Source organism: Galendromus occidentalis, unplaced genomic scaffold (genome assembly GCF_000255335.2).
Source record: "Galendromus occidentalis unplaced genomic scaffold, Mocc_1.1 scf7180000075883, whole genome shotgun sequence".
NCBI lineage: Eukaryota > Metazoa > Arthropoda > Arachnida > Mesostigmata > Phytoseiidae > Galendromus > Galendromus occidentalis.
This window is the reverse complement of record NW_003803873.1, coordinates 47,060-67,043: the sequence shown is the minus strand read 5'-3', so window position 1 is coordinate 67,043 and position 19,984 is coordinate 47,060. Positions and strand designations below refer to the sequence as shown.

Sequence of the window (19,984 nt, the reverse complement as noted above, 5' to 3'; positions counted from 1 at the left end):
GACGGATTTCTGTTACGTTTTAGGGCACGCCGCGTAGCCTCGGGACGAAAGTGACATCCTCGAGCTTTCGGCGATTCCATGGGTCCCCTGCTGGTGTAAATGAGAAAGGAGTTCGTTCCCATCCATTCGCTTCTGCATAGCCTCTCGCAGACTGGATAATGTGGCGAGATAGGATGCCTACCCTCAACCACGAATAAATTAAGCTTTCGACGTTTCCCAGAGGCCTCGAAAAAAAACAGTCTAAGGAGACGCTTCTCATGAAATTTGCGCAATCTCACTGGAAAGTCAGCTCCCTCGAGGCTCATTAGCGGGAAGCATCCATACAACCGCCTTCCTCGCGATTGAAGTCATGTGATCGTCCGTGCTCTTGGAGGCGCGCCGTGAAGTCACGATCGGCGATCGTCTTGAACTTCTCAAGATGCGAGATGCTCGCTCCCCATTCCCATCAAGCTCCTGAAAGCCCTTGAGCTAGACTTTTCTCCAACCTCTCCGAGTGTCTGGGTGCACATGGATCGAGTCTGCCGATGATGGGATAGAGAGCCAGGCTGTGGACTCCCGATGTACTTTTAAGGTTATACGACGGGTTTGAAAGTCAGATCTATTTTTTAGAAGTCTCGATAGTCAGCAGCGATGACTGTTTATAACTGTTCAAGGAGACCACTGAGATTGCTGAGGTTGAGATGCGGTTTAGGCAGTAGGCGCCTGACCCTCTTCCCTCCCTCAATAGGGCGGTCACATAGAACGACTTGAACATATAGTGAACTAGAGCCGATGTCTGAGCCCACTGCTCTGGAAAAGCAGACTATTGAACCACTCACGTACGCCTGTCGGTGAGTGACTGAAATCCCTTTGCATGGCTGACGATCCCATCTCACATCTACACCGGCCATCGAGTTTCGGAGGCTGATCTCACATGCTTTCCCCGCCCTGAATTGTCCGAGAATCATAGAAGATCCGTTGAGTTTTTCGATGGAGTGACATCCGTGCCGATCTGTAGCGACGTTCCGACGGCGCCGGCGTCCCGGTGCTGCATCTCCCTATATTTCTCCGAAAGCTCAGATAGGCTCAAGATCATCGAGTCGCACCAGGGTTGGGGAAAATCATAATCAAACCTATGACTATGATTATAATCACAGATCGGATTTTTGTGACTATGATTATGATTGTAATCATAACCATAATCATAATCACAGGCGTAATCATACCCGTAATCACAGTTCCTAGCACCACAGGGTACAGGATTATTCAATGATTAAACATAAAGATGATTGAGATTGAAATCATAATTCATAATCATAATCACAGGCGTGACCATACCCGCAGTCACAGCTTCCAGCATCGCAAGATTCCGCGCAGGCGAAAAAATTTCCCGGGCTTCGCGCTGAGCGAGCGGAAGGTCAACATCCAGGCGAGTGATCGCGACACGGCGACATCGACGAGGAGAGCCTTCGCCTGAGCCGCAGGAGGAGAAGGAGGGGGGATCAGGGCGAACCCATGCAAGAATCGAGATCCAGTATGCCGAAACCCCCCAGATACATACCTATCATCCTCAAAACCCGTGTCTTGACGGAAATCCTATGATTACGGGTATGATTACGGCAAAATCACAGGATTGCTGTGATTATGATTATGATTATGACTCTAATCATAATCATACTTGTGATTTTCAGATATCTGTGATTTTGACTATGATTTTAATCATAGTCATAGGTTTGATTATGATTTTCCCCAACCCTGAGTCGCACCCCAAAGAACTAGAGCATTCCCTTTACCTCGGTGCGATGTACTCCCGATTATCTCCGGCTTTCTTATTCGAAACTTCGATGATTCGGGATCGCGCGCAAGCAGAGCTCGAGGCAATGGGAGGTGTTTGAGAGCAGGTTCTAATCTGACTTCAAGCGAGTCACAGATGCAATGATGAGTCAGTCGGTGACCGCGAGAGAAGGTCCGTATGTCTTTCGAGCTGAGTGAATGCAAAGCTTCGCTCTTCTTGCGATGAGATAAGGAAGCCTCGAATGAGCATGAGTCCGGAGGCTTCATCAGGCTCCGAGTGTTTGATGGAGCTCAGATTCTCTTCGCTCAAAATTCAGCGTAACAGAATGGGCTGCAGTTTACGGGGCTTCTCCCGGACGCTACCCCCATCGTAAGAATCGTCTGGTTTTTCCGCGAGTTTGATTGAATCGAGGTAATACTTCTGCGCGAAACGTCATCTCGTAGCCCATCAGATTCAGCTCTAATCTCCGACAATCGAAGAAGCTATCGGAATGGACATTAAGATTCCGTTTAAGCTCAGCGGATTGACACAGTGATTGATGAAATTCCTCAGGTCTTCTATTCATTCCAGGAGTCAAGATGCCGATGAATGTGGCCGAAGCAAAAGACATGCTCCTCAGATGGGCGAAAGCTAAGACCAAGGAATATGATGTGAGTTCATCCGAATTATTATCAGACGACCCGCCAGGTGGCGACAATGGGACTGCTCGGAGATTCACTCTACAGTGTGGAGAAAAAACGAGCTCGGATCCCGCGCTCGCGGGAAGGAACCACCGGAATAAACACAAAAGCGATTCTGGAAAACTTTGCTGCCTTGAAAGCCGACTCGAAGCTCTGGGCTCAAGGTGACTGTCGTGAGCCGCTACGCGTAAATTTTGATGAGACATCCGAAGTGTTTCGTCAGACGTCAGCGTATCTTGCTGGCGGTCAATAAAATGAAGCGCCTCAGGGTCGCTTCGAGAAAGTGTTGAAAGCAAGCACCATCAACGTCCGAGTGTATCCCGGGGTCTCGCTGCATGTAGACAGAGTCTGTAGGCTCATGCTCACCCGGCATCGTTGTTCATCATGGTGATGCATGATCGCCGGTTATTCGCGAATCGCGACCCTTCAGCCGGAGAAAAGTCCCGAAGATAAGTTTCAAATCGAGACAGTTGACAAGGTCTGGTTGTTTCAAAACGATCAGGCTCGTTTGCAGTCAGCGAAATGCACCTTACACTTGTTGAGTGACGACCAAGGTCAGCTTTCTCTACCTCCCGCGCTCTTAGCCTCAGTTGCATGTAGCAAGCAGATGTGGTTCTTGAAGAACAAACCTTTCGCAGCTTCAAGAACGAACTCGTTCGGTCAAATTGGAACTTATTCTCCCGTTCATGTAGAATGACCCAGAGGAATTGGGGTCCTAGCGTGCTGTTCCATTCGTTATAACGCGACGCAACTTGCGGAAACCGAGGCATTGCTCCGGCGCGACGCCGACGCCTAGGAGCGTCATTGCTGGGCGACGCCTGCATGTTGAGGACGCGGCAAGGCCGCAGCGATTCGGAGGGCCGTTTCCCGATCGAAGTTAGAAGAGCTCCGATTGATTTTCATTCCAGAACGTGAACATCGAGAATTTCTCCACCTCTTGGAACAACGGTCTGGCTTTCTGTGCTCTGATTCATCACCATCTGCCCGATGCCTTCGACTATTCCGCTCTAGATCCGGCGAACAAGAAGGAAAACTTTGACCTCGCTTTCAACACGGCTGAGTGGGTTCCTCTAAGAATATTGTGGAAACACACGGACGCTTCCCAGCTTTTGCGATACTCATTCGGCGGGAGTCAGCGACTCCGTCCTGGAGTGCAATGATCAAACATGTTTGTCATCATCGCTTTGAATGGAATTTGCAGGGAAAAACTGGGCGTCACACCGCTCCTGGCGACTGAAGATATGCTGTTGACGGACAAACCCGACTGGAAATGCATTTTCACATACCTCCAGGCACTCTATCGAAAACTCATCGCTCTGGAGCCCAAGTGATGCGGCTCCAGCTGATGTTCTGATTTCCGAAGACAAATTCTTACGGTTTTCGGATGCTGTCTACAAGAGAACTTGTATAGAGCCGCTTGTGTGATAATGTATTTCTGCCTAGCGAGACGTTCTGATCCCGACGTCGAAATGCTTTCTAGGGTATCTGTATTATTATTATTATTATTATTATTATTATTATTATTATTATTGCTGCTGTTGTCAAAGTCTCCAAGGATGTCTAAACTTTTCTTCCCAAGGAGCTGCTTCTAGCGTGCCCTGAGCGAAGGAGGGGGTCGAGAGAAGAGTACCTAATCCGCTTCGGAGAGGCTTCATTGAATGAATTTTATCTCGACTCGACCTTACGACCATGAGTCCCGAGTCCGTGTTTGACCTATCCCGAAGGGGGAACGGGGAATGCGGTGTTGTAATAGGGACCTGGATCAGTCTCGCTCTCGATAGGAAGAATGAATAAACCTCAGGGAGGGACATTTTCTTCGAGGATATTTTCTGCGTATTGGATTCAATCGATCGGTAGATTCCGTGTACAGTTCGGATGTTCGAGGTACGGCGCATTCCAAGACACAAAACCTGATCGGGCGCTCCTGGATCAACGGTTTCATGGCTCTATACATAGTGAATTTCGATCGGCGAGCGGTGACTGCATAGGACAACCATTCCTCATTCGATGGATGCTTGGTTTCGAGATCGTCGCTTTGTCCGAGTCCGGGGGAGATCTCTGACTCTACGGAGTGCTCGCTTCCCGCGACTTCGCTTGTCCAGTCAATCAATGTCAATCGACAGAATCGGTCTCGGAGAGTTGGTTCATGCGGTGCATGATGCTCTCAAGTGCGTTCGTTGATTGGGCCATTCTGCATCACGCATATCGACGAATCCGGATATATCTCGATCATTGGAGCTCTGCTCCTGGGGGCGTCAGGAGTGAGTGTTCCTCTGAAACTGCTCCGATTGTCTTCTTTGTCAAACTAATGACTCGATGAGGGCCTGATCCTTCAACCTTGCTCGGCGAATTCGGGAATCGAGCGAGCCGACTCGAGCTTACGCACCACAGTGGTAAACTTGCATTCCTTGGCGCGGAACGCTTATCAATGGAGGCTGATTGTCCTGGAAGCGAGCTAACTGTGAAAGAAACTACAGCGATATTTTTCAAATTCTCGGGCAATCAATTATCATCATAGAACGTCGCTCGCGAGCATGGATTTGGAACGTAAATTGATCCCGTTGCATCAACGCAGGAACCTGCTCATCCATCGGTTACATGGAACGACGCTTCCTGCAGTCGCGACACTTCGCCTTGTATATAGTGTATGAGAACTTCTAGAATTGAGGAATTTTCGACCTACTGCCGACCGCCCACACGCCCGCGAGCCTTCTTCGGTCAACTGGAGAGACTCACAATCTCATCCCAATGGCTTCTGGGAATCGCTCAAGAGAGCTCGAAATGGGGAGCACGGAGAATGGAGTGCTGACTGCTGAACGGGGCGATATGCACATCATCCTGAGTCGTCCGCAGGAGCTACATGAGTACGCTTACCCGCACTGGCCTCTCGCATTGAGACTCTAAATTGTGGAATCGTCGGGATCCTCATGGACTTCCGCGATCGGAGCTGCTATGTGACATCCTGCGACAGCGATACCAACATTGTGTTCTGAGAGTACTTGACTTCGGATTCGGCATCCTATACGGTGACAGGGAGAAGCTCCGGGTGACCGTTCTAAGCCTTATCGAGACGGAGGAGTCCAGTGGAACAAGATTCTGTCGAGCGCATATCTTGAACAGCAGGAACGCAGAAAAAGTCATCCATGGGCCCCTGCGAATGGAATCGGAAAAATCAAGTTCAAGGGCCCTACCCCGCTCCGGGTGGGCATATGGAGGGCCTCTCAGGGACGCGCCGCGGGAGTCCAGAGTCGGTGAAGATGATCGGAGATCAGTGAACCGGAAGGAGCTGCAACTTTTTATCCGTTTCCATCGAGGGGAGCACCCGCTAAAGGCTCCCAGCGCGGATTCTCCCCCAGAGACAGACTTCTCCAACAGGGATTGATTAGCATAGAATTTCCGGGTAGTCCGAGCAGTGGCGTAGCGAGCCGGAGCGCCGCCCGGGGCGGTGATTCGAAATTTTCCGTTTTTTCACCGTGCTCGACGAAAATGCCGCCCCCCGCCAGATATTTTTTCCTCGAAAACACTCCGTTTTTTTAGATGCAAAACCCCGAAATGCCGCCCCTAAAAGCTCCGTAGGAAGTGCCACCCGGGGCGGTCCGCCCCCCCGCCCCCGCCTCACTAGGCTACTGAGTCCGAGAAAACCTTGAACTCGGAAATGCAAGCTCTCTGGAGACGGTGGGGATGACCATCATCAAGAACATCGCCATTTTCTATGATGACTTCGAGGGAGACTCGAGCAGCCTCAACGAGCGGATGTTCCCATGTAGTGATATCGCTCAACTTCCTCGGATCATACCCTGCGGTGCCGAATCCGGATGGCAGAAACTCGCAGGTTTGCAGCGGGATAGTCTTGCGGAGGTTCGAGCGTCTCAACTTCGATTCGCCAAAGCAAATAATTTCTATGTCTCCGTGTCAGCTGCTATTATTCGATCCTTCCCATGGAGTTCGCTGAAATCATTGCCTTGGACGCACCACGCGCATTGAGGATAAAGTCTGTGATCTGCGACACCTTATATCTCGGAACGGAGGATAAGTCTCCCTCCACAGGGAGGACCATTCACACAAGGACTTCCCACAATCCGGTTTCGCCTGTTTGAAGATGATCCCACTCCGGAGCTCGAAGTTTTTTTGGAAAGAACATCCCAGCTCTGATGATTCGGGCGATTATGCTTGACGCTGATATCTCGCTCCGGCCACACCATGCGATCCTACGAGCGGAAGTAACTTTGCTAGCCTATGCGGAGTACACTGAGCGCCGCAAAGATGAGAGAAGGAAGGATACGAACTTCTGTTGAGACGAGGGCGTACAATGAAGCGAAGACCACCCACCCCTCTTTTGTGTATTTCGGCATTCCAGGAAACTACGGCACTAGTTCGCCAATAATTGTTTGCGACATTCGTCCACCGGAATCGATCCGAATCACAGATCCTCCGTTGTGCCGAGCTCACCTTCGCATTATCTGGCTCTCTCGAGATATAGATTGGATAGGATTGGATACGACGACTCGTAGCAAGAGCGAGAGGATAGGGAGATCCCGTCCCATCGGCCCCGGACATCGGAGTTTTCCCTGAATTTCCGGCGATATGCAGAAAACGCGATTGCTGACTCTCGAATCACGGCAGAACACCTCTCATGGTATAATGACGTCGGTATTTGATGATAATCATACGATGCTTTCATTATTGTCTCCGGGTAAGCTCGCTCCTGTCTGTTCGATTTCCGGTCGTGGATCTCCGAGAACCTACGCTTCATCACTATTCCTGGAACGAAAATTCAATGTGCTGCATAACAGAAACATTCTCCCCTCATGAGGGTTCCCTGGTGCCACTGAAACTGAAGTCAGCGGCGAGGCTGCGATGAGCCCCTTCTCTGCCGAAATTCTTGTAACACAAGCCGAACAAGGCGGAAGAAGCGACGGCGACGCTTGGGAGCGTTCGAAAGAGCAGGGCACTATCCAAATAACAGATCTTTTTTTACTTGGTTCCCCGTCCCTCTGAATTGAAAACTTGCAGAAGGCATCGAACGGGGTCATCACAGGAGCTTCCCGCTCATTGTCGCTGAGTCAGCAGCACCGGAGTGCACAATACCTCGGGGATCCAAGAGTTTCCGAGAAATCAAAATCTCTGGGAAGAATGGGAGTGAGAGCTGCATTCGAATCGAGATATTCGGATGGAAATTCAGAGGATTCCCATATTGAATCAGGGCCATCCTGGAGCTGTGCGCCGGGGAGTCGAGAAATGTCGGCTTAGGTCCGGGTCCCCAGTTCCATCATTTGAATTACCGAGTGCACAGAATTCAGAGCTCGGTCTTGAGAGCTCCCGAGGTAGGATAGTCGGAACATCAATCGGGATACACCCCGCCTAGAGCCTTCTCCTTTTGTTTGACTTCTCCATGGCAAACTACTCGCTCCCGTACATCACTCGCCCATCCAAATTCCATGGAAACGAAAATACGGATCCATAAATACGTCAGTTAGACGGAGAATCCTGAATCCCGCTCGGGGCGTTGTGCGCTCTCTGAGTGCTTGGAATGCCAACGCATCCCTCCCCAGACGCGACAGGGCCTATTGATTTTTCTCTAGGAAGCTTAGGTCACGAGGAGAGCCCGCTAAACCTCTCCTATTGGAATGATCCCCGGGATCATGGGAATTTTCGAATTCCGTTTCCTTGGGAAGAGGAATCAGGCTGAGACAATCTGAGTTGCTCGAATGGATCAGGCAAGAGATCTGTCCCTGCAGATTATATCCGGAATTCCAAGTTCCTTGCACCGACGGCTTCCTTATCACGATTATCGCGATAAGGAGCTCCCCCATCCAATGATCGTGCTACGCGGAAGGAAATTTCTGATTCTAATCCGCCGGTAGAAAGATGGAAACTCCGGAGACTATGATATTTTTTCCACGGTTTCATGTTCACAGCCTAAATGTGGGAAATCGCGAATAAATTCAGTGCAGGACTGCGTGATAGGATGCACAAAAGCCCTCAGCAGAGAGTTGTCATCATTGAAATCACGCCCGTGAAAAGTTCTCCGCTTTTATTGAAACTCGATGAGCTTTCAGAGAAAGTGACGCTCGCTGAATGGACCCCGTCAGCCATGAGCGATTCCAGATCGCGTGACACTAAAGCCGTCGCTTCCGAAATTTGAAATGACACGATGGGTCGAACGCGCTCAATGTCCCTCTTTGACGAGTTCGTCTTGCCTTAATTCCACGCTGTAGGCTCTCAGCGCGCCCTTCGAGTTCGTCTCTGATTTTCATTCCTCGTGATCAACGCCGCGGAAAACTACTCGGGGACGAATGACCGTCCTCCGGGGGGAACGAGGAACCGAGGGGGAGCGAGAGCGCCCATTACCACTCGAGGGAAAATATTTCGATACTCGGAATTTTTCAATAAAGAAGAGATTGTAGGCCAGTATCATTTATCCCATCATCCGCCTGACCAGCTGTGAGGCAGATTCTGATTTTCCTCGGGTGTACCGCGTGAGTCACCACAGTCAACGCTCATCCAGTCACGGGAGTTCACAGCCCAATGGACACCCGCTCCTCAGATCGGGACCAGACATTCACGTGATTCAGATCTTGAATAAACGAAGAGTATGAGATTTTTCTGCGTTTTCGGTCTACGGCTTGACCACGTTTGAACCTTTCTCCCGTTTGTCTCCGAGGAAGAGGAGGGCTCGAGAATCGGGAATATGGGCGAGACCTCGGAGTATGAGCACTAGGCTCTAGGGAGTGCATTTGCCAGCGTCTCTTCTACGCGACGCCCAGAACGGACGCAGATCGGAAGCCCTGAACAGAGCGCGCCGAGGAGTTTCCGCAGCTAACGTTTGCCGCCAACATCGTCCTCGTCGGCAATCATATCATATTGAACATTTCTCATGCCAATATGTGAGTACATCATATTTGATGTCGTGGGCGGGCTCCCTGTCCGGGGCGGGTCCGGGAGCAGAGCATGCGCGTTCCAACAGTCAATGCTGTACCGTTTCCATGATTGAAGAACTCGATATCACCTCACGTTGATTGCAATCGAATTTGTGCGCGACCACTGAGTCTGCCTTCGTCTGGCGAGCGACGTTTCTAAGCTCACGTGGATGGAAGGGCGACACGATGCTGACCGGGCTGTCCTGAGTTCAAATTATTGATTTAGGTACTTTGAACGATTAGCCCAGTTCGAACCAGATGCGAGGCATACAATTCTCTCCGAACCTTTTCCGATCCGAGGGAGATGCGGACGTCGAAGTGTTGAAATGGTTTCCTCTGGCCTGACAGCGTGTCGCTCTTATCAGCGTCGAACATGAGTCTCCAGTCCCCCCGGAATCTAATTCCCCTCGCTGTTTTGTGAGCCGGGTCCATCCGAGTACCTCAGGCTGGGATAATCGCCTGATCGCCTGCCATTCATAGCCTTGCCTGCGGGACCGTTGAAGCACCAGGCTCAGACCGTGAACGAGCGACGGCCGACCGACTGACTGCCTGACTGATAGACTGCGAGCACGAGGGACTGAGCCGCAGACCGACCGGCCGGCCTCGAAGCGAAGTCAGGCGCCCGGTCAGCCGTCGGCGAGCCAAACCGACAGGAATCTCAGTCAGTCAGGGAGCCCGCTGTATGGTGGCTCACTCAGTCGACGGTTTGTAAGTCCCTTTCTCCTTCGCAGCGGCGGCTTTCCACGAGGAGCCCTTGCCACCGGCGTCGAAGTCCTCGCCCATCCAGTTCGATGCCACCACCGCCGACATCATCACACAGAAGGAGGAACACGGTTTACAGTGTCTTGAGTGTCGACGACGACCACGGAGACGGCGGCAGCCGTCGAAAGTCCAACAATCGTTCCCAAGATGAACACTATGCCGCTACTCGAACTATGAAGCTCGAGAATGGTACGGCCGAAAATCCTTCTGATGCTCGCGGGCTACGTGCTCGGAACCGGAGCTCTCCTGTGCGTATACTACGGAGCCCTCACCGTGCCGAGTCCGCCGATGGAAACGGTCAAATTCGATCTCCAAGGAAAGGTCGAATCCTTACAGGTTAGTCGCGCTATCTCGTCCCTACGAGCGGTGGTTTATCTTTACGCCGGCCGTCTTGATTCCATCCTTCCATCTGGATTTGTTATGGTGCTGGCAGCAGCACGGAGCTCTCCGTCGGTCGCTCCGCTGGCCGTCTGGTTGGCAAACCAGCTAGCTGGCTTGCGAGCTGTCACTTGCTCCGTCACTCAAAACACAAAACAATGTCAGTTTTTCCATTTTCAAAGACACGATGGCCGAACTACTTGAACGGATGTTGTTCAAAAAACATCCTTTGTTTCTTTTTGGCGGGTCGGTTATCAATTTTTCTTCTCTCGGAATAAACAGATACGAGACACCCGTGCTCGCGTGCGTTCCGTCGTTCAGACGGTGAGACAGTCTCGACTTCCAATCTCGGGCTAATCTCGAGCCTGGTGATGGAGAATAAATAATAGTATCACTCGTTGAGATCTCGTTCGATTCTCTGGCGGTACGCGTGCGTTAGAGGTGTGCTGTTGCTCATCTCGATCGAGAGACTGTCTGACCACGAAGTGTCTGGAAGATTTCGATGAAAACCTGTTGTTTAGTGTACACGTACCGCCGACAAGATGTTTATACTCGGTGGCTCGTTCTGGGTCACGCTTATGCCTCTCTTAATGGACGTGGAACGAGAACGAGCGTAAACCACCTCGTGCTGGAACCCCTGCTTGTCGCGGTGGAAAATCTTTTGTTCTCGGTAAAGATCGCAAATGTCCGCCCGTGCCGCATTCTTCAACCCTGTTTCAAGATACCACTACTCAGCAGGCTTTGATTTGCGGTCCAATCCGGTGCTCTGGCTGACTGACTGACTGACTGAGTGAGTGAATCGTGAGAATCTGTGCAAAACAAGTCTGGTGCGACTTTGATACCGGCTACTCGATTGAATCACACGCGGACACTCATTCCGAAGGGCTTGAATTATATTATTCGTCGTTTTTTTACACCGCTCGCGTCGTAAGAGGATAGAGGCCGCGAGCTTTCCAGTGACGAAGAAAGAAACGCGAAATGAAAAAAGGGTGTAGACCCCGTCCAGTGTTCGATCCGCTTTGAGATGATATTCGACAGCGGTTCATGAATCGGTGTCACTCTCGAATGTCGTGACGGAACTTCTGTAGAATCAGCGATTCACTCAGGATTCACAGACGCGGCCGACTGAGCAATGATTCAAGCCCGGGTCCCTTGTTCCTTCGGTCAGTGTGATCATGATTGTTACCACAAAGATAATTGTGACGCTCTTGAAGATCGTCAATATGTGCGGAATCCAACGCAGGCGTTCATCTGCGCGAAACAGGAGTCGAGTCCTCCTCGGTTGATTCCCTCATCCGCCTATACAAGTTTCCGCAGTCGGAGTCTTTCTTCTGATGATGGCACGGCTCAATCCGTCGGCTGCCGTCGGTGGACGGGAGATGGAATCATAGGAAGGAATGCGATGCAGGTGCTAGCCTTAGGGTCTTCCGTTTCTTTCATTTCTTCCCGGGGTCTGCTTCTCCGTTTTTCCATTTAGTCTACTCCTTTCTGTAATGTTCCTTCATGTTTTTTCAACCTCCGACACCGCGCTTGTTTGCATAGACTTTAAATTGAATTTCAGAATATCGTTCTTCTTCAGAAGAAAAAATTCTGGCGCGCGCCGTCGACAGGGGCGGTCTATCGCGCGCTTAGTTTCTGACTGAGAAGAGAACTTCAATTCTTCCGAGCCACAAACTTCACTCTGACACCATCAGTCCAAAGGCAGATGTCATTCTCGATATCCAGATCTGTTTTCTCTAGTTCGAGCTGATGACCGCCGTAAAGATTTCAATCGGTAATTATTTAGCTGGTGAAGCACAGATATCCGCCGTAAGAATACGATGTCCGCGTGGCAGCGGCATCAGAATCGTTCCCACAATTGTTTTTTTATTGTGTCGTAACCAATGCCGTCCACCACTACGTGTGACGTGGCCGTGTCAACGATCAGGTCCGATGACGGATCAGATGCATCGATGCTGGAGATGGAACTTCTGGCTGTATGCCCAAAGAGACTCCCCGTCCTCAGCTTTCTTTTGACTTATCGACTCTGCGACAATCTTTCAAATTCGAATGGTACCCCAATTTTGAGATTTTCTCGTAGCTGCACCCTGCCTCTCGGGGAGGGGACACGAACTCGAATATGGAGAGGTTCATTCTCTGACAGAACGCGAGCAATGGCATCGAGTGACTAGACTCGGAGCCTGATACGACTCGTAACGAAACTCGGCTCTCGCCTCGCACGTTCTCCGACGGTCGAAATTGTGACGTCGACGCTGCGAGCTCCGAGTCGCTAGGCGCTGGGCCACGTTGGAGTTGGTCAGCGTGGCGTAACGCCAAGGTCGCGATACGTCCACTATAGTTCCAAATAAGTATGTAGATGTCCAAGGTCCGCCCTCATGATGCGGTGTATTAGCAGAATTGCATTCCATACGCCGATGCAGCTGCTCCTTCTGTTGCCGGTAATCGATGCGCCTATCTCGACGATGCAACAGTTCTCACTTCGGAAGCGACCACGGCTCCCAACGAAATCGAACGGCCGAATTGTAAAGGCGCTCAAGTGAAACCCGTTATCCCTGTTATTGCATCGGATCCATGAGAAACTCAAGAGCTACGACCGTTCACTCACGAACTAGATGCGAAGAATCGCTCGGAAGAAGAAAAAAGGAAGACTAGAAAGGAAGGGGACTGAACGAGAATAAGGAAGGGAGGAAACGATCGCTCTTCCGGAAACGAATGGGCATCGTTTCGGGAACGGCATGGACTGCAGTTCCCATCCGAATCTGTTCCTGATTCGGAATTATGATATTTTCAGGACTTCAATGAGGGCGAGAGACTTCTCCTCGATCTGCGTGATAGACATGCGGAATATCGATTAGAAATTATCGAATTTTGAATTCATTGTTTCGGAAGACGATCTGTCCGACGGGACAGCCGGTTGCTCGAGTCTCCGCCGAGTATTTCATCGTGCACTCCGTCGGCGTCGGCTTCCCTTCCTGATATTCTCGCTTGCAATGAGATCGAGCGACGCACGCCGACGTAATCGTGGGAAGCGTATTAAATTTTGAGTTGTGCTCTCGGGGCAAGATGGTTCGCTCCGTGACACTCTCCGCGTCGGGTTTTTATTAAAGCCCCACCGATGGAGTGAATGAAGGAGAACATTCAGGAAAGCTTCCGCCCAGAAGATCTTCCCCTTTCCCAGGAGGGGGGGGCGAAGGGGGGCGGGAAGGCGTAACGCACCTGCGTCGTGTCGTTTCCCGGTCGTTCTTTTTATATCGTTCCCGCCGCTGTCGGCACTGTTATTGAAAACTGGAATCCGACAACATTTTGTCGCGCTATCAATTGCGGGGTTTCCGAAAGAGCTCGACTCCGACTGAGATTTTCTGCATGACCTTTGCACAGGTGGTGACCCGATGGGGCTCCTTCGTGGGGAAATCATCCTGAGGGGAAACGACTGAAGAATTACGATTCGGGTTGGATGGAAAATTCGTTTTTGTTGATCACTTTCTCATTCGTAGCTCGGTCCGGCGCTTTCGTCCACTTTGAACACAATGCCCGACGATTCGGAGCGGGTGCATAGCGGAGGGATCAGCGGCACCCGAGCGACGGCGGCGATAACGCCTCCGGTCGAAAGAGTCCGTGGCCAGCCAGTTGATCCGAAAAGCTCGACTCCGGCGTTTCTCAGAATTAAGCGGAACGTTTGCTCTGCCGCTGGCTGTTTCTCCCGTTCAGCGTCGCTAGGCGTTCCTAAGCGTGAATAAGCCTCTTTGAGCGTCCACGTTGTCGAATCACGCTAACACGACTCCACGAATGTTTACGGAAGTTCCTTCGTTTCAAGATTCTATCCACCTAACCTCCACGAGTGAAGGTGCGTTGCAGACGTCAGCTCATGCGTGAATGTCACGACGAGATGCCCTCGGATCGGCTGCTGAACGCCAAACCTTCTGTGGCTCGCGCCTATAAGCCGGCGCCTCGGTCGATCGACTTCGTCTTCACTTTCCGACTCACAATACGCTTCCGTGGTTCGCGCGGAAGTTCAAGATCAATGGACCTCGTTATCCGCTCAGGGAAGCAGATTCACTAATGGTTCCCCGACGAGTACACACGGGAGTATTCGCTGACCGAAAAAAAATCAATTACAGTCAATACAGAGTCTCGGTTTCGACGCGAAGACGTGTCGGGTAATCGGAGTATATCTCGTAAGGATATCTTTGCCTGAGCTCGTATTGTGTTTGAGCTGGCTCGTCTGCCCGGTCACCCGCTTAGTCTGCCTACGGATAATTACGTGTTACATGTATCTGCTCATACCCGAATGAACGGGAAAGCATTCCGACAAACACCAGTTCCGAGCCGGGAATTCCCGAGAACGAGCTCTAAATGTAGACGATCAGGAGTACGAACATCCGTTCCGACTGCTTCCTCCACCACGAACGCAGACATTTGCCCGAGGGACGTTGTCTGACCTCCGGAGGCGAGTTCCAAATATGCGCGCGGACGACCGTCCGTCCGGCTCGCCTGTCGCCGCCACAATACCGCCGCCGCTCGCCGGCCATTCGCTCGGTGAATTCCTTTCGTGTTGCACCGAGGAATACTATTCCAACAGCTGAGCTCGTCATGGAGGGAGCGACACCAGTGATTGATGGTGCGAGCTTCTTCCAGTTTATCGTTCAGCTGACCAAGTATGTATGATCTTTCCGCGAGCAGCGTCGATCCGCAGGACCCTGTTCATATGCATTCGCATTCAGTATCAATGATAGAGGAGTCTCACGAGCTCTGGTATGGTCTCCATGCGGGGACACAGCACTTACTCATGCTCGCGCACCATGCGGTCGTCCCGACAGGCGTGACGGTCGCAGTGCGCGCGGTGTATCGATAAGGTCTGGCGGTTCGAACTCTAGATTGACGACCCTCTCTCGTGCATCTACTTATCCCAGTGTCATCTCTGCCCCGGAATACGATTAAGATGCATTCGGCTCCACACAGAAGGACCTCACGTCGAATCGATGCATCGCTTTCATTTACGCTAGCGGGTGGCTGGAACGGGATTCCACGCAAAAAAGAGTTCGCACCGTCCACTGACGGCGCGGAGAAACAATCCGCTGAAAGTGTTCGACAGAAGTATCGCGATCGGACTTCGATTCGGTCGAGGGGCAGCACGATCCGAGAACAGCTGGAATCGGGGGAACACACGAAGAGAAACCCTCATGACGAGAAGCTTTCGGGAAAGAGTTAGAGCAGTGATGGCAAACTACGAAACGCATTACGTCGTCGAATTGAAATGGCAGCACACATGACGAAAACATCGCATTCGATGGTTCCCGCTTCCCCTACCCGGCCGCTCCGTTCCGCTTGCGGAGAACGCGTCCGTTCACTGGATTTTTTATTTTATTTATTTATCCGTGTATCCGCGGTTCCGAATCAACATCGGCACGGTTTCGGTGCTCACGCCTCCCCCGGACTCACGAGCAGGAGCCTGGACCGAACTGAACTCGAATCGATACGCACAATCGAAGTCGCGAAATCCAAGCCCGGTCCGAGAAATCGTGACGTCGCATTGATTGGAGCCAGTTCGCGAAGGAGTCGTTCGAGCCGGAGCGAATTCTGGAACGTCAAGACACGACCACGGACAGCGTGAGCCGGAGTGCCCCCTGAGACAGTCTGTCGGAACTCGTTTTGGCGAAATTTCCGAGTATTTTCGCTTTCCTCTGACTAATTCCGAGCGGAAGTCCTATTTTCGGAGAAAGCCCCGATCCTCCTCCGGTAGTTAGGGATGTGTCGGAGCGGTTCCGAGGGAAGAGTCGGCCTGGATTCTGGAATTCGAAAGCACTGTTTGGACGTGAAGTCTTCATATCGATCTTGATCGATATGTCCATCTCAATTTTTCAAATCTTTTCAGCAAAGGGTCGGCTACGCAGAACTGATGGTGCAGAAGAAATGGCATGACGTCATGCAGACCGAGTCACGGCTTGCAGGCAACGCGAACCTCTCCCTTCCGTTGCCTTCAATCTTCGATTTCTTGCCATACCTCAGGAACTCAACGCACTTGGAACCCGCCCTTCGAGTATCCAACTCATCGAGATCAGGAGTGCGAGTCGTTCTCGGTAAGTCCTGTACCGTGCTTCCGGAAGCGGTGTTCTTTGGTCCTCACCGGTAGCTGGGTGGAATTGCCCCGGGAATCGAAATGTGATTTCCGCGCGTTCCGCGTACTCGGGCTATGCCGGCCTATTCTCGCGATGAGGATGTCGCGTCCCAATAGGATCCTGGACTCGGTTGAGTACCGCCGCCCGCCGGGGCCATGGAGCCGTTCCCAAGAATACGCAGAATAAGAATTTATCGGAACAGCATCGCGAATCATTGTCGGTGTAGGGACTGATGATCAGGTGTCGCACGAGTCCGTCGGTAATTTTCCATCGGTGCGGCTTCGGAGTGAATTCCAACGGAACGCCGTCATTTCCATGCGGTTCAGCGTGACGGATCGGTTCTCGGCAAAAATATGACCCTTCTTGTACATGCTCCGATGATTTTCGTCGAGCGAGTCGATAGAAGAAGACGACGAGCGACCCGGGAGAAGAGATCGAGAACAGGGGAACAGCGACGAGGAATCAGAAAAGCAGATCGCTGGGTTTCGACCTTGCTCGACGACACCATCGTCGCTCCGAACCTCGAATCAGTGAACGAGGATTACTGGTCGAGTCGGGTAGAGCGAGCGGAACACTGCAGTCAATTGCTATCTTCGTGGTGTCGTTGATGGTGCAAGAGAACGGCTATCGAGGAGGACGAACACCGACGGCTCGAACGAGGAGTCGCTCCGATCCAATTGACTTCCGATCGGGTCGAGAGCGCGCGGCGAACAGGACTCCCATGCTCCGGGGACCTCCGATAATTTCCTCTCGTTCTGGAACTTGGTCTGCTTCGGACGGTTGTTGCGCAAGGGAGCAAAATCTGAAGCGCCCTCATCCGAGATTTTTGCGGCGATCGTGAATATGTACCATATGCTCTGCGTTTACAGGGATTCCGTCGGTAAAGCGTGACATCCAATCATACCTCACGTCTACTGTGGAGAATCTCATCGCCAACATGAACCCAAAGGAAAGAGATATGACTTTGATCGTGATCTTGCTCGCGGACACGAATACGTCCAAGGTTCGTTCGAATTTTCCTCTCCTCTTTGTCGGTATCCACAGAGTCCAGCGCACGGGGGAAGCGGGAGAGGAGGGTATTGAATTCCGATGAAGCAATATGTTTCGGCTCAAATTCACCCAAGCTCGCTCGTGACACGAAATCTCAGAGCCACTCGGGAGACTTTCGCAGTCCGGATGAAACCATAAACCTTATTCCTTTTCCGCAGGTGGACGCGCAGCTCCAGGACGTACGAGCTGTTCTCGACGAACACTTGAGATCAGGCCTCGTGGAGGTTATCAATCCGCCAAAACAATTTTATCCCGACATGAATGCCCTCGGAACCACCCTTGGAGACGACATTCAGAGAGTGAGTAATGAATTTCACCTCCCCGTTACGATCACAATCACGAACGACAGCGGTTCTTCTCGGCTTTATTCCTTTTTCGGAATCGCTCGCTAAATCGACATTTTTGTTGGCTCCGAAAAAATCACCTCATGATACCTGTCATGTGCGACAACAGGCATCGCTGATGACCGTGTTGCTGACCGTCACGACGGCCCCGTAGTTTGTTTAGTGGAAAAAAACGTGACAGAGCGCGGAAATTATGTTGAAACGATGAAGATAGCAATGACGGTAGTGATGATGATGTCGATGATCAATTGTTCGCGTGACAGCCCATTGCCCCCCATGTCACAGGCCGACACTCTGCATTTTCGTCCGCGCGCGCTCGTGACCACCACGAATCACATGGAGGTCTGATATCAATATTCTCCGAGCCCGCTAGCAGATGATCGGGAAGAAATTCTGGGATTCATTCCGTCTCGACTGTTTCCAGGTGAAATGGCGCACCAAACAAGCTTACGACTTCGCCTATCTGATGATGTACGCGTCGTCGAGAGGAGAGTTCTACGTGCAACTCGAAGACGACATCCTGAGCAAGCCGGGTTTCGTGACCCAAATGCTGAAATTCGCACAACGGCAAATGGCTTCGAACCTGAAGAATTTCTTCGTCCTCGATTTTTGCCAACTCGGATTCATCGGCAAGCTTTTCAAATGCGTCGATCTCATGAAATTCGCGACGTACATTTTGACGTTCGCTTCGGATCAGCCGGTCGACTGGATTCTCGACCATTACGTCCAGACGAAGGTCTGCCGTTTCGACAAAGACGCCAAACATTGTCGAAAAATGAAGGGGACCATATGGATTGCCCACAAACCGTCGCTCTTCCAACACGTTGGGACCCATTCATCACTTAAGGGCAAAACGCAGAAATTGAAGGATCGCCAGTTCGGGAAGGTCAACCTGTTCATTGCGCACCGGGACAACGTGCCCGCTGAAGTCACAACTTCGATAAAGAGTTACAAGACGTTCACCATCGAGCGGGCTTATCTCGGAGACTCATTGTTCTGGGGTTTGCTACCGGCGGCGGGTGACCACATCACGATTGCCTTCCACGAACCGGTGATTCTTGAGAAAGTGCTTTTCCGCAGTGGTGACGCCGAACATCCAAACGATCGTTTCGTCAACGCCTCCATCGAGGTCTTGCCTTACGCTCAGCAGCAGCAGCAGGATTCGCGACAACAGCTCGACGAAGTCCATCGAACAATCGAAACAAACTCCGTGGATAAACCGCCGCGGAATGATTCGTGGCAGGAAATCACGAGATTCGACCATAGCGGCGTGGCTCAGAGCGGCCCGATCCCTTATCCCGTGATGGGGGTCCGTCTCGTGGTGTTGGTGGATCAGGATCATTGGGGGGTTTTGAGTGAGCTGCAGGTCAAAGGGAGCGTGCACCAGGTCAATAAGGCCCTGCTGTGACAGAAGTTCCGGGACAATACTCAAGAGTTTGGGGGTCAGCCGATAGACCAGACGAAACTCAACACGGGTGAGGGAGAGGGGCCGTAGACATTGAAGTTAAGTAGTCCCATGGTCTTAAACGAATCGTCAGCGACCATCTCATTACTGTCTCGTTTGACGCGCACCCTACTCGGAGTTTGGATTTTCATCAGGGTTCAATTATTATACTTCAATCCCCGGCTGACCCGCAGTTGCCGGACAGCGGCTCAATTGTTCGACAGCTCCCAGCTCATTTTCTTGGCTTGAAATCGATGAGAATCGGAAAATTAGATCGAGGGAGGGAGCTCGAACGTTTCAGTAACAGGATCTCAATTAGGCATCAAATATCAATACGTAACTACATGGACTGAATGGTATCAGTCGAGATTCGCGAATTGTGATATGGGAACGAGCTGCGTTCCCACGGAATGGATACGTCGATAATATATATTAACATAGGTATATATCATGATGCGTCAGCATGTGGCCACCAATCGAACAATGGGCGCTCGAGGTCAAAACTTGTCTGTTTCA

General features: G+C 51.4%; 2 protein-coding genes across 2 annotated transcripts; both read left to right on the top strand.

The window, feature by feature from the left end:
- The first annotated feature begins 789 nt into the window (after window positions 1–789).
- On the top strand, window positions 790–4,058 carry LOC100907544 (smoothelin-like protein 1). The gene is made up of 4 exons (XM_003738298.2): window positions 790–830; window positions 2,345–2,424; window positions 3,363–3,514; window positions 3,656–4,058. Exons 2-4 carry the CDS (start codon window positions 2,353–2,355, stop codon window positions 3,783–3,785), a joined length of 354 nt encoding a protein of 117 aa, XP_003738346.1. The 5' UTR covers window positions 790–830; window positions 2,345–2,352; the 3' UTR covers window positions 3,786–4,058.
- Window positions 4,059–10,322: 6,264 nt separating this feature from the next.
- Window positions 10,323–19,436, top strand: Mgat4a (alpha-1,3-mannosyl-glycoprotein 4-beta-N-acetylglucosaminyltransferase a). The gene is made up of 5 exons (XM_003738311.2): window positions 10,323–10,472; window positions 16,387–16,591; window positions 17,500–17,633; window positions 17,839–17,979; window positions 18,449–19,436. Exons 1-5 carry the CDS (start codon window positions 10,323–10,325, stop codon window positions 19,430–19,432), a joined length of 1,614 nt encoding a protein of 537 aa, XP_003738359.1. The 3' UTR covers window positions 19,433–19,436.
- Window positions 19,437–19,984: the final 548 nt, after the last annotated feature.

What these genes read in the sequence shown, in the direction of transcription:
- Mgat4a (XM_003738311.2), top strand. Translation starts at nt 10,323, where the DNA reads ATGGTACGGCCGAAAATCCTTCTGATGCTCGCGGGCTACGTGCTCGGA. An exon ending in AGGAGTGCGAGTCGTTCTCG is followed by an intron (nt 16,592 to 17,499) that starts GTAAGTCCTGTA and finishes CTGCGTTTACAG; the next exon opens with GGATTCCGTCGGTAAAGCGT. An exon ending in CGGACACGAATACGTCCAAG is followed by an intron (nt 17,634 to 17,838) that starts GTTCGTTCGAAT and finishes CCTTTTCCGCAG; the next exon opens with GTGGACGCGCAGCTCCAGGA.
- LOC100907544 (XM_003738298.2), top strand. Translation starts at nt 2,353, where the DNA reads ATGCCGATGAATGTGGCCGAAGCAAAAGACATGCTCCTCAGATGGGCG. An exon ending in CTAAGACCAAGGAATATGAT is followed by an intron (nt 2,425 to 3,362) that starts GTGAGTTCATCC and finishes TTTTCATTCCAG; the next exon opens with AACGTGAACATCGAGAATTT. An exon ending in CTCGCTTTCAACACGGCTGA is followed by an intron (nt 3,515 to 3,655) that starts GTGGGTTCCTCT and finishes TGGAATTTGCAG; the next exon opens with GGAAAAACTGGGCGTCACAC.